The sequence below is a fragment of the Danio aesculapii genome, chromosome 9 (genome assembly GCF_903798145.1).
Source record: "Danio aesculapii chromosome 9, fDanAes4.1, whole genome shotgun sequence".
In the NCBI taxonomy this organism is placed as follows: domain Eukaryota; kingdom Metazoa; phylum Chordata; class Actinopteri; order Cypriniformes; family Danionidae; genus Danio; species Danio aesculapii.
In genome coordinates, this window is record NC_079443.1 from 48,964,919 (window position 1) to 48,982,102 (window position 17,184).

Here is a 17,184-nt window from a genome sequence, read left to right on the forward strand (position 1 = left end):
TGCTATGTCGATGCTCAAACGATATATTGTTCACCCCTTATATATATATATATATATATATATATATATATATATATATATATATATATATATATATATATATATATATATATATATATATATATATATACACACACCCAAAGACCAATTATATCTGACCAGCAATAATACACAGGCATTTTGACAACTAAAAACATTGCAAACACATGTAATTGATCAGAATTTTCACACATTATTATTATGATCATTATGATTATTATGATTTATTTTCACAAAAATGAAAGTTTACCTCGTGCGTTTGTCAAAATAACAAACCGCTTTCATTTGCAATAGATATTCTTATCTAATAGAGGTTTGCTGCAAGCAAGCCCTGTACTTGATCCCAATCTCCAGCACAGGTCCTTCATCAGCCCTGAGCGTGCCACCCGCCAAACTAGCAGAGATAAAGCATCGGCGGCGCTTTGTTTTAGCAGAGCGAACGCATTCATCCGTTAAACCGCGGCAGGCTGTGAAGATGCTGCAGGGGTCTTAAATCAAGTCTTGTGCGCAGGAATGCCGTGTTTCTGCCTCCGTCAGCATCTCCTCCCAACCCTCGCCGCCTCCGAGCAATTGGCAGAGACGCTCTTCAACTTGCTAATGCCTGAAAAGCTCTTAAAGATCGCTGCTAATTTGCTGTGACCTCGTGAACCGCTGGGCCTCAATCAAAACAGCTCAATGTTGGTTACTTTTTGGCTATCTTGTCAGATATCATGTTCACTGGCACCCTAATTTAACAACCCCGGAAAATGTGGACATCTTGAACACATTTGCTCTGGTGCCGTTTGGAAAACAGTGGCTCTTTTAACACGGTAGTCAACAAGGATTATAGGGACGTTTATCTGTCTGAAGATCATAAAGCCTGTTGGAAAAGTAACTTAGGAGGGATTAGCATGATCGAACTGCATGAATTTCACAAATATTTTAGATCAAAATCATGCTATTTGGTTTAAATGGAGTTGAATTAATCAGAGGTAGAGTTTATAGAACTCTGAATTATATAGATTCTATTTTTTGTACTATATTTGAATAAAAATTACAGTTGTAATTTGTAGCTGTATTTATATTTTACATGCAGGATGCACATGTCCAAATGTTTAGGGTCATTGATACTTTTGTTCACCTACGATATTAAACACTGTAAAAAAAAAATAATAATTATTAGTTTACTTCAAAGTAAAATGCGATTACTTGGCTTTACTTTAAAAAAGTTAAAAGCGATTAGTTGGCTTTACTTTAAAAAAAGTTAAAAGCGATTAGTTGGCTTTACTTTAAAAAAGTTAAAAGCGATTAGTTGACTTTACTTATAAAAATTAAAAAAGATTAGTTGACTTTAATAAAGTTAAAAGCAATTAGTTGGATTCACTTTAAACAGTTAAAAGTGATTACTTGGCTTTACTTTAATAAGGTTAAAAGCGATTAGTTGGGTTTACTTAAAAAAGTTAAAATCGATTAGCTAGATTTACTTTTAAAAGGTTAAAAGCGACTAGTTGACTACATTTAAAAAGTTAAAAGCGATTACTTGGCTTTCATAAAGATAAAAGCAATTAGTTGAATTTAAAAAGTAAGAAATTAATAGTTGACTACGTTAAAAAGTTAAAACTGATTAGTTGACATTACTTTAAAAAGTTAAAAGCTATTAGCTGACTTTATTTTAATAAGTTAAAAGTGATTATTTGGCTTTACTTTAAACAGTTAAAAGTGATTAGTTGGCTTTACTTTAAACAGTTAAAACTGATTAGTTGACATTACTTTAAAAAGTTAATAGCTATTAGTTTACTACTTTAATAAGTTAAAAGTGATTAGTTGGCTTTACTTTAAACAGTTAAAAGCGATTAGTTGGCTTTACTTTGAAAAGTTAAAAGCTATTAGTTGACTTTAATAAATTAAAAGTGATTAGTTGGCTTTACTTTAAACAGTTAAAAGCTATTAGTTAGCTTTAAACAGTTAAAAGCGATTAGTTGGTTTTATTGTGAAAAGTTCAAAGTGATTAGTTGGCTTTACTTTAAACAGTTAAAAGCGATTAGTTGGCTTTACTTTGAAAAGTTAAAAGTGATAAGTTGGCTTTACTTTAAACAATTGAAAGCGATTAATTGGCTTTACTTTGAAAAGTTAAAAGTGATTAGTTGGCTTTATTTTAAACAGTTAAAAGCGATTAGTTGGCTTTACTTTAAACATTTAAAAGTGATTAGTTGGCTTTACTTTGAAAAGTTAAAAGCGATTAGTTGGCTTTACTTTAAACAGTTAAAAGCGATTAGTTGGCTTTACTTTAAACAGTTAAAAGCAATTAGTTGGCTTTACTTTAAACATTTAAAAGTGATTTTTGTCTTTAAACAGTTAAAAGCGATTAGTTGGCTTTACTTTGAAAAGTTAAAAGCGATTAGTTGGCTTTACTTTAAACAGTTAAAAGCGATTAGTTGGCTTTACTTTAAACAGTTAAAAGCAATTAGTTGGCTTTACTTTAAACATTTAAAAGTGATTTTTGTCTTTAAACAGTTAAAAGCGATTAGTTGGCTTTACTTTAAACAGTTAAAAGCGATTAGTTGGCTTTACTTATAAAAATTATAAAAGATTAGTTGGCTTTAATAAAGTTAAAAGCAATTAGTTGGATTCACTTTAAACAGTTAAAAGTGATTACTTGGCTTTACTTTAATAAGGTTAAAAGCGATTAGTTGGGTTTACTTTAAAAAGTTAAAATCGATTAGCTAGATTTACTTTTAAAAGGTTAAAAGCGACTAGTTGACTACATTTAAAAGGTTAAAAGCGATTACTTGGCTTTCATAAAGATAAAAGCAATTAGTTGAATTTAAAAAGTAAGAAATTAATAGTTGACTACGTTAAAAAGTTAAAACTGATTAGTTGACATTACTTTAAAAAGTTAAAAGCTATAAGCTGACTTTATTTTAATAAGTTAAAAGTGATTATTTGGCTTTACTTTAAACAGTTAAAAGTGATTAGTTGGCTTTACTTTAAACAGTTAAAACTGATTAGTTGACATTACTTTAAAAAGTTAATAGCTATTAGTTTACTACTTTAATAAGTTAAAAGTGATTAGTTGGCTTTACTTTAAACAGTTAAAAGCTATTAGTTAGCTTTAAACAGTTAAAAGCGATTAGTTGGTTTTATTGTGAAAAGTTCAAAGTGATTAGTTGGCTTTACTTTAAACAGTTAAAAGCGATTAGTTGGCTTTACTTTGAAAAGTTAAAAATGATTAGTTGGCTTTACTTTAAACAATTGAAAGCAATTAATTGGCTTTACTTTGAAAAGTTAAAAGTGATTAGTTGGCTTTATTTTAAACAGTTAAAAGCGATTAGTTGGCTTTACTTTAAACATTTAAAAGTGATTAGTTGGATTTAAACAGTTAAAAGTGATTAGTTGGCTTTACTTTGAAAAGTTAAAAGCGATTAGTTGGCTTTACTTTAAACATTTAAAAGTGATTTTGTCTTTAAACAGTTAAAAGCGATTAGTTGGCTTTACTTTAAACAGTTAAAAGCGATTAGTTGGCTTTACTTTGAAAAGTTAAAAATGATTAGTTGGCTTTACTTTAAACAATTGAAAGGGATTAATTGGCTTTACTTTGAAAAGTTAAAAGTGATTAGTTGGCTTTATTTTAAACAGTTAAAAGCGATTAGTTGGCTTTACTTTAAACATTTAAAAGTGATTTTTGTCTTTAAACAGTTAAAAGCGATTAGTTGGCTTTACTTTGAAAAGTTAAAAGCGATTCGTTGGCTTTACTTTAAACATTTAAAAGAGATTTTTGTCTTTAAACAGTTAAAAGCGATTAGTTGGCTTTACTTTGAAAAGTTAAAAGCGATTAGTTGGCTTTACTTTAAACGTTTAAAAGCGATTAGTTGGCTTTAAACAGTTAAAAGCGATTAGTTGGCTTTACTTTAAACATTTAAAAGTGATTAGTTGGCTTTACTTAAAAAAATGAGCAAGCATATTGCTTTTAAATTAAGACAATGAACTGTGTGCATAATTTAAAAAAAATAAGTTGTCACCTTAAAGTTTTAAAAGTCACTTATTTAAGTAAATGTGTCACTTTTAAAGAAATTGGTTTACTTTTAAATAAAAGTAATTAATCGCTTTTAAGTAAACAGAATTTTTTTTAATTTATTTTTTTAAAGCCACACGAGTTTCACAATCATGTTAAAATTACAGGTGGACAACTTGGAGCATCACATGATCATGTCTCATTTGAGTTACAGCTAGGGTTATTTTTACACATGATTGAACATGGAGCTCATTATTGTTCTGGAATGGTCCAAAGACTACATTTTAACCAATTGCTTCAGAAAGCACATCTGTCACCAGTCTTGCTGTGTATATCATCCTAATACATAGCACCGTCGTCAGGATACAATGTTTGAATCATTGGGTGCACATGGTCCTCCAGAATGGTTTGGTAGTCCTTGGCAGTGAAGTGCCCATCTAGCACAAGTATTGGGCCTATGGAATACCATAATATATCAGCCAAAACCATCACTGATCCACCCCTATACTTCACTCTAGACATGCAACAGTCAGGGTGGTACGCTTCTTTGGGGCTTCTCCACACCACAACTCTCCCAGATGTGAGAAAGACAGTGAAAGTAGACTCATCAGAGAACAATACATGTTTCAAATTGTCCACAGCCCAAGATTTTTGTTGCTGGCACCACTGAAATGGACGTTTGCCATTGGCACAAGTGATAAGACACAAGCCAGATACAGGAATTATCTGCTTTCAGGAGAAAGAAGAGCTTCTTCAAAACACACAAACACACACACACACTCACTCCCGTACAATTGATATCAACCTTGAAAAAAGAATTGAGTTTTGTCACGGTATATGAATTAGTGGTACAGATCTCCAGGTACGATGCAACAAGAATGAAAACACGGCAGTAGAATGTAAACAAGCTCAACAGCACTCGGAAAATACTCTGAAATTTACGAGCCAGTTACGAGTCCTATCATTTACCTCCACAGCTGTAATTTCCGTTTATGCATGTTGCGAATGCTTCTTAACAAGCCCACACGCACAAACCAAACTGCTCTTTTGCATAATCTGCTGGTATATTTAAACACACACACACACACACACACACACACACACACACACACACACACACACACACACACACACTGTATCCAGCTTTTCTGGCAGAACTGATCTCGATGTTCAACCATTGGCCAAACTCTCAGAGATGCAGATTTATTTATCTGGCGCAATCCACGACGACACTAAATATGTCTTCCAGCCATGAGATCAAATGATCCTTGAAGTTCCATAACAGGCCGTCTTTTTTTTTCAGATGCTCATTTATCACACAGAATTCCTCACCGGACAGTGTTAGAGAGCAGTGGATCTGGATTGATCTGCTCCGCTATGTGCACGCGGGAAATGTTGGAAGTGCAGTTACAGAAATCACTAAATCACAGATGAAGCCAACAGGAGGAATGCTGAAGAAAACTGTAGCATCTCTGTTTCAAATATGATTACCTGGAGACCAAATGTAGTCCACAAAGCAACTTAAAGGAGGTTTTGTTGCAGTTCTAGTGGATATTTGAAATCATTATTAGGGTCAAGTGAACAGAATCTGTAGGATTTCGAAGAACTTTAAATGAGTTAATAATAAATAACGAATAAATCTGCCTGTCCACATTAAACTCTGAAATATGCAATGGTTGTTTACCAATGAGGATCAATTGATTTTAATTACTTTCACTAGAGTTGAATAGCAGTTTACTTCAATGCGTTACCATCATTTGCTCAGATGCTATTACTGTTTATAAAAGAAGCCTCTTATTCTCCTCAAAGCTACATTTATCCAATCAAAAGTACAGGAAAAATGTAATATTGGGATTCTTCTTTACTAGTTGTTTTATGTATTTTAGTTATTAACTTTAGTTTTAAAATGGTATTTATTTGTTTTTAAAAGTCTCTTCTGGTCATCAAGACTGTATTTCTTTGGTTAGAAAACTACAGTGAAACCAATATTATTGTGACATTTAATTACATATTAAAGCATCAGTTTTCTAAGTAAACATATTTTAAAATTTAATTTATATCTGTGATGCTTAATTTGCATTATCATTACAGCACTTTTAAAGAGTGCACATCCTTCAGTAATCATTCTAATATGGTGATTTAAATACATATTTTTGTATTAATAAGGTTGAAAACATCTGTGCTGCTGAATGTAAACAAAGTCCCTTTAAGGCAGGGATCTTTAAAACGCCTCTCGAGCAGTATGTGTGGACATTCTGTCTGAAAGGGAAAACATTAAGTTCTCCAAAACTGTTTGCCAAGTTTACCATTACATTACATATTATTAATCACCAATAAAATCAAACAACAGCTGTGTCATAAGTTTAGTTTTTAAACATTCGAATCAAACAAAGTCTGCATTTTTTCAGGTTGCCCAAGCTAATGTTTCAGGTTGCCCGTGTGCGCACTCAAGAGGAACGAGGTCACGATACCAACCTCATTTATGGCCGTTCTACACATTATCATCCTCCGGATAATAATTGTCAGATCACGCTCGTCTTCTGAAGTAATTCACAACTTGGTCTTGATGGCAAATCTCCTTCAGAAAAGACAGTGACTTTTTGTTTACATCAGAGGTGTCCAAACTTGGTCCTGGAGGGCCAGAGTCCAGGATAGTTTAGCTCCAACCCTAATTAAACACACCTGAACCAGCTAATCAAGCTATTACTAGATATACTAGAAACTTCCTGGCAGGTATGTTGAAGCAAGTTGGAGCTAAACTAAGCAGGACACTGGCCCTCCATGACCGAGTTTAAACACCCCTGGTTTACATGTTTGTGGGCGTTGGAGTAGTCGCTGCTGTCGTGTGATGTGCGTTTGACAGTATAGACTGTACTTCGCATGAGTTTCATACAGATTACAAAAACAGAAATCTTTTGTTTTCAAGTGTAGTTGGTGCATTTAAAAGTACAGAGTGGATATTTTTCTTATGCCTGTGAAGCAAGTATTCACTGATATTCCAGTGCACTTCTTGACCACAAAAACGGTCATAAAAACAAACGTCTGGTCCGAGATTCTCCCCCAGAGAAACGTCAGTCCATAACGATCAATGATTTGCTCCTGTACTAGTAGGCAGGGCTTCATTTGCCATATTGACGTTACACTTGTCCCTATTTAAAACTATACGAGTGACATTTCTTGTGTATTTCTTAAAGTCTTTAATGTAAAAACCCTAAAATTCAAAAGCAAACAACAAAAACAACAACAACAACAGCTGCTAAAATTAAAAATGGCTTCGCCACTGCACACTTTTAAGTCTAAATTAAAGCCTCATCTATTTTCTAGGTCTTGTGAAACATAATTCCCTTCCTGGTTGGGTGGGTGGGGGCAAACAGTCTTGTTTTTAATTCTTGTTTTAGTATGGTCGACGGAGATATAGGCAAGATTATTTAAAGGGTCTATTACTTTGTTATTTCTTGTTTTAGGCATTGAAACCAAACTGTTTTCTGTATAATCTATTTTACATCTTTTATGTTCTCTTTTACATTATGTGCCTATTGCTGTTTTGTTTATTATGTCCATACTGCTTGTTTCTATTTTCTCTGTAAAGCACTTTGTGCAGCATTCTGGCAGTTTGAAACGTGCTATATAAATAAATCTTGAACTTGAACAACAACAATAATAATAATAATAATAATAATAATAATAATAATAATAATAATAATAATAATAGCAACAGCAATATTTAACAGAAAATATTTGAAGGTGCATTAAGAAATGTTGTCCCCCAATTTGTACAATCAGCTTAAAGAAGGTCAAGCTGATCTATAAATTGTTTACAGTTGAAGGAAATTCCTTTAAGTAGATAAGTAATGTCAAATCATCATAATACTCAATGTTAAAACCTCCCGAGCTGCTTAACATATTTGTGGAAACACTCATAACTCAAAGATAATTCATTGAATGCAATGTTGAAATGAACAGCATTTTTACGAAAGGGAAATGTTTTGTAAGATTATAAAAGTTGATTTTGATTCTCTTAAGTGCATCTTAGCTGAATAAAGATATAAATAAATGATTGGTAAGCATAAGAAACTAAACTAAATCAAATATGAAAATAATTGATTGAGGGGGCATTGTGTGAATTTGATCAGATGCAGAATCAGTGTGGGCGAACAACTTTCCTTTCTCACAGAAAGAACCAGAAACTTTCTCACAGAAGTTAACCCCCGCTTTTGGGCAGCCCTCATCCGACCTCTTTATGCAGCCCAAAGGACCGAGCCGTCCCGGGAGACACCTGCAAATACCCAGAGTTGGACCATGGGCCATATGGCCATTCAACGCCGGCGCAGACCTGGACAGTCTCGTCCAGCCTGGCACCACTTTGTGTTTAAAAAGGGATCATTTGTCCCGATGGGCTTTCAACCAAGGCTGAACCTGGACGCGGGTGTCCCACGCGACACTTTTACCAGAGGAGACAGGGATCATTTGTCCCAATTGGGACTTAGCAAAGGCTGAACCTGGACGCGGGCGTCCCACGCGACACTTCTAACAGAGGAGATAGGGATCATTTGTCCCATTCGAAGCTATTTTTTATCAATCACAGATAAAGACACTGAACACCATATGACCTTTATTGTTCAATTTTTATTTAGGAAGATTCAGAGTCTTCTGTTGCTTCGAGGGGGCGTTTCCCCTTCGAAGGCGGCCATGGCAGCGTCCTCCTGCTAGTTCCCTCCTGAAAAAGAGAAAAGGCCAGTTACCTAACACCACACGTCCCTCTGTTGAGGTCCATGCCAAAAAGGAACTGATTTACCATGGGTGACCCGGGACTCTCTGCCCTCTGGCGCCCCTTCCTTGAGTGGCGTTCTCTGCCCGCTGCCTCCTCCTCCTCCTCCTCCTCCTCCTCCTCCACCAAGGCCCTCTCGAAGAGTCTGCGGTGCTCACGTGCTTGGAGAGGGCCTAGGTGAAGCGCGTAGAACTTGTCTGAGGTTGAGGTATCGTGGCACATGAATTGGGCCACCTTCCTGCGATCCTCGGAAGAATGTGAATTCTTTGCCTGCGTCAGAGACAGACAGACAGACAGAGACTTTTTGTGGTCAAAGCCGCTGGCAGTCATGGGGGTCAGCGGGGGGGCACTGGCATAGATACTCACGTGGGTCGCGATGGCAGTTCGGACGTCAGTGAAGGTGGGCTTGCCGGGAAGCCCCATGCTGGTCCATGCAGATTGAAAATATTTGTTCAGGGTTCGACAGGGACTGGGTCTGGAAGTAAAAAAAAAATAGGAGGCCTGGCTCCCCCCGGGGAGGCTAGCCCGCAGCTGCAAAAACCTCCGGAACCAGCTGTATTCTTCCTTGTTGAGAGACAGCTGAGCCGCGCCGAAGGCTCGGTTTGTCTTGTGCGTGGTGATCTGGGAAAATCAGAGAGAAGATGAGTGAGCCCTACCACTGGTGGCCCCCACATGCAACGTCCCACTCACGTTTATGACATAGGCGGACTCGTCCGGGCTTCTGGAAGCCTCTTGGACCTCCTGGATGGTCAGGTTCTGGAAGACCCCACAGCGATGGCCCGTGATGCAGGTCAGGTAGCCGGTCAGGTAGCCATAGAAGCGCCACTGCTGCCTGGTGTCTGGGCTGGACTCGAGGCCGTCTGACGGAGGGAGGTTAGGGGTTAGACTTTTCCAACAAACCATGTTTACACCACCAACGGTTTTAAACTTAGCAATAGCCGCTGGTGCCCCAAGGCAAAAAGATAATGTCTGCTCCGGGGCGCCAGCGGCTCGGTCAAACCGAGCGACGTCAGCGTACCCACCCCTTAACCCCCGAATTCGGGGGTTAAGGGGTGGGTACGCTGACGTGGCTTGGTTTGACCGAGAGCCGCTGGCGACCCGGAGCAGACATTATCTTTTTGCCTTGGGGCATCGAGCCACGTCAGCGTACCCACCCCTTAACCCCCGAATTCGGGGGTTAAGGGGAGGGTACGCTGACGTGGCTCGGTTTGACCGAGAGCCGCTGGCGCCCCGGAGCAGACATTATCTTTTTGCCTTGGGGCACCGAGCCACGTCAGCGTACCCACCCCTTAACCCCCATTCGGGGGCTAAGGGGTGGGTACGCTGACGTGGCTCGGTTTGACCGAGAGCCGTTGGTGCCCTGGAGCAGAAGAGGGAAGAACGGAGAGCAGGTCAGCGTTTCCACCGCCACTGGTGGAAACGCAGACCGGCGGGGACCAAGCACTCACCTAGAAGGGCAGGTATTTTTCTCCCAGCCGTCCGATGGCAGCGTAGCAGGGTGGCTTTGGAGATGAGTCTGCCTTCTTTGGCTTGCTTGGTCCTAACCTCGTGCACCACGACGCGGCGGCGTATGCCGCGAATGAGAGCTCGAAGCTCCCTGCGAATCAGCACCAGGGTGGTACTGGAGAGGCGGCAGGAGGCCGGCGGGGTTTCGGAGAGATAATCCAGGAACTGCGCCACGTTCTTCAGGTAGTGCTGCCTCGTGGGCTCGGCCATGCCCGTTTGGCCTAGCAGGGCAGACCAGGCTCGGATGCGCGCCGGTTGGTTGAGGAAGGACAAGGTTTCTGGGTCCGCGTGGCCTGTCGCCATGAAGCCTAGGAAGGCCTTGACCCTCGCCAGTTTGGAGGCCACGTTATTCCGCAGACGGGCGGTGGGCTCGCTCCCCAATTGGAAACCCTCGAACTCTGCCAAAAGCAAGTCTGCAGAACGGGGGCGAAAGTCAAAAGTCAGCCTAGACGACATACACCCACCACCAGCCCAACAGAGAAGTGCCATAACCATACTCAACTCAAGGCGCGGGCGTGGTCCGGGTACGGGTATTTTGTTGGATCGTAGGCTTCCACAGGCCCGGAGGCCGCCCGGAGACCTCGGGCCGCCCCTCGCCCGGGGGCCGGCCCTCGCCCGGGGGCGGGGTCGGGGGATGGTGCCGGCGGGGCAGGACACGACCTTGCCCGCCTGCTCTTCCTCCCCTCTTCCCCCCTCCTCAACTCTCGATAGCGGCGGGCGAATTGGAGCTGGGCGGACCTCACCTTGTCCACCTGCTTGCGGAGCTCTGAGAGCTGGGCCTGTATGCGCTCCGTTGCGAGCCTGCAGCGGGGGTCGGCGCAGGGACGCTCGGCTTCCGGGCCGTCTGGTTCCCGTTCCTCCTCGGAGGACGACGCCAGCCGAGACACCACGGGTACCGTCGGTTGAGTGGACCGCAACCACCGCAACTCTCGAGCCACTTTCCGACGCCTCGCTCGGCCCATAGCCTCCTTCCTGGCCGAGACGGAGAGCTCGGCGTGCTGCTTCAGGTGTCTGTCTAGGCGGGCCGGCGTCCTCCGGCAGCCGGGCACCGGGCACGCCGTCTTCCGCATGTCCACGCGCCCAGCGGCGAGCGCCAGCAAAAGCTTCTTCTCGTCCGCGTTCGACACCTTGTGAACCGCAGACAGGTGCGGCGAGAGGCGGCTGTAGACGTTGAAGCAGAGCGCACATTCGGCCATGACCGTCCAAGACCAAGGCTGGAGGGAGAGAGACCCACATGCCGCGTGGAGCGGTTTAAAAGATGGCGGACGAAGCGTCCGCTTCCGCGTCAGCGACGCTGGTTCCCCCTCCCCCTCTTAAAGGGGAAGGACCGATACCTACGAGATCCCTTTGATCCAACTTGTATGGAAGCAGTTGTTACGACTTTTTGGTGGATTTTTGTCCCAGGAACAACGCACCATTTCAGGCAGCCTCACCGTGCCAGCAGCGGGGACTTTCGCTGCTTTTTGATTTATTCCCCTTTTCCCACACAAAGGGATGGGCATGAGCCCCGCCGAACACGCACCGTTTTGGGCAGCTTGTACTGCGCCAGCCCGCAGGGGGCTTTTTTGCATAAAGCTTTTTATAGTTCCCTTCTCTGCCCCCACAAAGGGATGGCATGAGCCCGGCCAAACACGCACAGTTTTGGGCAGCTTGGACTGCGCCAGCCCGCGGGGGGCTTTTTGAATAAGCCTTTTTATAGTTCCCTTTTCTGCCCCCACAAAGGGATGTGGCATGAGCCCGGCCGAACACGCAACGTTTTGGGCAGCTTGGACTGCACCAGCCGCGGGGGCTTTATTACATGGCTTTTTCCCACTTTCAAAGCAGTGTCGTAGAACCCCATCGAACACGCACCTTTTCCGGGGCTCACCGCATCATGAACCGCAACCATCAAAAAGGAGGGGCCAGACCGTAAGCCCGGACACCACTGACCCCGGCTTGTTTCACCTCGCCAGAGACTACTAGCGGCCACCCTCCGCCTCCACCAGCCACCCCCACACACCTCCGGGGGAGAGGGGTAGGGGGGGTCAGGTGGGGCAGGGGAGACCGCCGAGGGCCGGCAAGGATAAACCCGAAGGGGTGGGCGTGCTTGCGGACGGGCAGGAGACGCAGCACTGGTCACGCACACACACAGGGGCTGGAGCCAGCACCAGCCCGTACCCCACACGGCCCCTGGGCTCGACACACCACGCTGGAGACTCTACCGAGCCCACCTACCACCCCCAGCCCTTGTTCCAGGGCGAGGGCGGCGCGGACTGAGAATCAGCAGGGGGGGGGACAAAGCACAGGGGGTCAGGCGGGCGGGCTGGCGGGCAGAGCGCCGGACATGCTCTTGGTCAAAACCAGACGGGCCATTTGAGTTTTTTTTCCTCCCACAGATAGAGGCGGGAAAGGGGGGGGTTGTGTGCGGAGGGACACCCCCCCACGCCTCCCTCACAGCACGCCCGAGGCAGGGAGGAACCAACCACACCCATAGAGGCCGACCCACCCATGTTGGGGCAGGTGTGCCGGGCAGGGGCCTAACCCATGGGGCGTCAAAACAAGCTCCTATCGATCAGCGTGCTTGGTGCAGGCGCGAAATGGTCAAAACCTAAGTCCAACTTTCTCAAAGCTGCCCAACCGTCAGAACCTAAGTCCACATTTCTTCGCCGTCGCCGAAATCTCGATGGGAGGTCAGAGACAATCGGCGCCGGACAGGCACCTCCAGGCGCGGGACGTCCCGAAAAAGGGGTCTCCCTTCGGGCATGGCTTGGCGGGCTGGGGCCTGGGTCTCATAAAGTACCCCGGTGAGCGTCGCCAAGCCCTTGCCACCGGCCGTTCCCGAGACCAACCATCTTCATCATGGCCCCAAATGGACTTTGGTTTCAAAAGCTTGCTGGAAAGACCCAACCATCATCCCAAATGCTGATGCTGACACCCAGGGCCACCGCTCCCACCCCCTGTACCCCAGGGCCCACACCCTGTCCGGGGGCAAGGGCCCAAGTTAGAGGGGCTGGAGCCCCTGACTCCCAAGGCCACCACTGACACCCCCCTTTCCCCCCAGGGCCCACACCCTGTCCGGGGGCAAGGGCCCAAGTTAGAGGGGCTGGAGCCCCTGACTCCCAAGGCCACCACTGACACCCCCCTTTCCCCCCAGGGCCCACACCCTGTCCGGGGGCAAGGGCCCAAGTTAGAGGGGCTGGAGCCCCTGACTCCCAAGGCCACCACTGACACCCCCCTTTCCCCCCAGGGCCCACACCCTGTCCGGGGGCCGGGGCCCAGGTTACAGGGGCTGGAGCCCCTGACTCCCAAGGCCACCACTGACAGCCCCCTTTCCCCCCAGGGCCCACACCCTGTCCGGGGGCAAGGGCCCAAGTTAGAGGGGCTGGAGCCCCTGACTCCCAAGGCCACCACTGACACCCCCCTTTCCCCCCAGGGCCCACACCCTGTCCGGGGGCAAGGGCCCAAGTTAGAGGGGCTGGAGCCCCTGACTCCCAAGGCCACCACTGACAGCCCCCTTTCCCCCCAGGGCCCACACCCTGTCCGGGGGCAAGGGCCCAAGTTAGAGGGGCTGGAGCCCCTGACTCCCAAGGCCACCACTGACACCCCCCTTTCCCCCCAGGGCCCACACCCTGTCCGGGGGCAAGGGCCCAAGTTAGAGGGGCTGGAGCCCCTGACTCCCAAGGCCACCACTGACACCCCCCTTTCCCCCCAGGGCCCACACCCTGTCCGGGGGCAAGGGCCCACACCCTGTCCGGGGGCCGGGGCCCAGGTTACAGGGGCTGGAGCCCCTGACTCCCAAGGCCACCACTGACAGCCCCTTTCCCCCAGGACCCACACCCTTTCCGGGGGCAGGGGCCCACGTCAGAGGGGCTGGAACCCCTGACTCCCAAGGCCACCACTGACAGCCCCTTTCCCCCAGGACCCACACCCTGTCCGGGGGCAAGGGCCCACACCCTGTCCGGGGGCCGGGGCCCAGGTTACAGGGGCTGGAGCCCCTGACTCCCAAGGCCACCACTGACAGCCCCTTTCCCCCAGGGCCCACACCCTTTCCGGGGGCAGGGGCCCACGTCAGAGGGGCTGGAACCCCTGACTCCCAAGGCCACCACTGACAGCCCCTTTCCCCCAGGACCCACACCCTGTCCGGGGGCAAGGGCCCACACCCTGTCCGGGGGCCGGGGCCCAGGTTACAGGGGCTGGAGCCCCTGACTCCCAAGGCCACCACTGACAGCCCCTTTCCCCCAGGGCCCACACCCTTTCCGGGGGCAGGGGCCCACGTCAGAGGGGCTGGAGCCCCTGACACCCAGGGCCACCACTCCCACCCCCTGTCCCCCAGGGCCCGCACCCTTTCCGGGGCAAGCACCGGGCCCAAAGGGTCTTCTAGTTTGACACCTGCTCACCAGCAGACCCCGGGCACCCCACACTTAAGCCACGAACATTGACTTAGCTAGTGGCACTCGCTACGCAGACGTGTCGTTGGTGAACCATCTGGATGTGGGGAACCACCCTCTCCATCACCTCGCCCGTACTGTGGTACAGAGATAGCTCGGGGGCACCAGCCTTTCCCACTACCGCCACCCGGCGCAGTGCTCAATTTGTTGAGGCGGCTGGGGTGCACCAGCGGCACGTAGTTCCAGGGGCGTTCAATATGGGAGTTTTGTGCTTGCCTTCTTCCAGTGTCGGACGTTCGCCCCGGCCAAGGCCAAGGCCAAGGCCAAGGCCAAGGCCAACAGCACTGGCCGGGTTCGGGGCACTGTCTTTGGGCAAGACTTAAATGTCTGAACCGCTTGGTTGGGGCGGGACCCCCACCCTCCAAGGCCAACGGCGCTGGCCTGGATCGGGACACTTTTGTGGGCAAGCCTTTAATGTCTGAACCGCTTGTTTGGGGCGGGACCCCCACCCCCCAATGCCAGCGGCGCTGGCCGGGATCGGGGCACTATCTCGGGGCAAGCCTTTAATGTCTGACCCGCTTGTTTGGGGCGGGATCCCTACCCCCCAATGCCAGCGGCGCTGGCCGGGATCGGGGCACTATCTCGGGGCAAGCCTTTAATGTCTGAACCGCTTGTTTGGGGCGGGACCCCCACCCCCCAATGCCAGCGGCGCTGGCCGGGATCGGGGCACTATCTCAGGGCAAGCCTTTAATGTCTGACCCGCTTGTTTGGGGCGGGATCCCTACCCCCCAATGCCAGCGGCGCTGGCCGGGATCGGGGCACTATCTCGGGGCAAGCCTTTAATGTCTGAACCGCTTGTTTGGGGCGGGACCCCCACCCCCCAATGCCAGCGGCGCTGGCCGGGATCGGGGCACTATCTCGGGGCAAGCCTTTAATGTCTGACCCGCTTGTTTGGGGCGGGATCCCTACCCCCCAATGCCAGCGGCGCTGGCCGGGATCGGGGCACTATCTCGGGGCAAGCCTTTAATGTCTGAACCGCTTGTTTGGGGCAGGACCCCCACCCCCCAATGCCAGCGGCGCTGGCTGGGATCGGGGCGCTGTCTTTGGGCCTGACTTCAATGTCTGAACCGCTTGGTTGGGGCGGGACCCCCATGCCCCCAATGACAATGGCGCTGGCCGGGATCGGGACACTTTTGTGGGCAGCCAGCCAAGCCATTGACCCCCCTGGGTCGTTCAAACGCAAAGCCGCCAAAACCTAAGTCCACATTTCTACGCCTTCCCCGAATTCCAGATGGCAGGTCAGAGACAATCAGCCCCAGACAGGCACCTCCAGGCGCGGGACATCCCGGAAAAGGGGTCTCCCGTCGGGCAGGGCTTGGCGGGATGGGGGCCTGGGTCTCACCAAGTACTCCGGTGAGCGTTGACACTAGCCACGCGAATTCTCGCTCAATCAACTGTGTCACTGGTGCCCCTGGAACCCCCCTCGCCACACCAGAGCCAACAGTGCTCGCCCGGGGTCGGGGCACTGTTCCTGGATAAACCTGCATGTCTCAGCCCCTTGGCTGGGTTTCCCCATGCCCACGGGCGCCCTCCAGCTCGCCCGGGGTCGGGGCACTGTTCCTGGGTAAACCTGCATGTCTCAGCCCCTTGGCTGGGTTTCCCCATGCCCACGGGCGCCCTCCAGCTCGCCCGGGGTCGGGGCACTGTTCCTGGGTAAGCCTGCAATGTCTCAGCCCCTTGGCTGGGTTTCCCCATGCCCACGGGCGCCCTCCAGCTCGCCCGGGGTCGGGGCACTGTTCCTGGGTAAGCCTGCAATGTCTCAGCCCCTTGGCTGGGTTTCCCCATGCCCACGGGCGCCCTCCAGCTCGCCCGGGGTCGGGGCACTGTTCCTGGGTAAGCATGCAATGTCTCAGCCCCTTGGCTGGGTTTCCCCATGCCCACGGGCGCCCTCCAGCTCGCCCGGGGTCGGGGCACTGTTCCTGGGTAAGCCTGCAATGTCTCAGCCCCTTGGCTGGGTTTCCCCATGCCCACGGGCGCCCTCCAGCTCGCCCGGGGTCGGGGCACTGTTCCTGGGTAAGCCTGCAATGTCTCAGCCCCTTGGCTGGGTTTCCCCATGCCCACGGGCGCCCTCCAGCTCGCCCGGGGTCGGGGCACTGTTCCTGGGTAAGCCTGCAATGTCTCAGCCCCTTGGCTGGGTTTCCCCATGCCCACGGGCGCCCTCCAGCTCGCCCGGGGTCGGGGCACTGTTCCTGGGTAAGCCTGCAATGTCTCAGCCCCTTGGCTGGGTTTCCCCATGCCCACGGGCGCCCTCCAGCTCGCCCGGGGTCGGGGCACTGTTCCTGGGTAAGCCTGCAATGTCTCAGCCCCTTGGCTGGGTTTCCCCATGCCCACGGGCGCCCACCAGCTCGCCCGGGGTCGGGGCACTGTTCCTGGGTAAGCCAGCCTGGCCATTGAACCCCTGGTTCGTTCAAACGCAAAGCCGCCAAAACCTAAGTCCACATTTCTACGCCTTC

At 48.6% G+C, this 17,184-nt stretch overlaps 2 protein-coding genes across 9 annotated transcripts in view; both read right to left on the reverse strand.

Moving 5' to 3' along the window:
* Window positions 1–17,184, reverse strand: part of tns1b (tensin 1b) — a 549,979-nt gene that overhangs the window by 274,886 nt on the left and 257,909 nt on the right. The window lies entirely within an intron of this gene.
* On the reverse strand, window positions 8,260–10,829 carry LOC130235344 (uncharacterized). The gene is made up of 5 exons (XM_056465917.1): window positions 10,247–10,829; window positions 9,489–9,658; window positions 9,165–9,419; window positions 8,826–9,068; window positions 8,260–8,747 (listed from the first exon to the last, which is right to left on the reverse strand). Exons 1-5 carry the CDS (start codon window positions 10,797–10,799, stop codon window positions 8,661–8,663), a joined length of 1,308 nt encoding a protein of 435 aa, XP_056321892.1. The 5' UTR covers window positions 10,800–10,829; the 3' UTR covers window positions 8,260–8,660.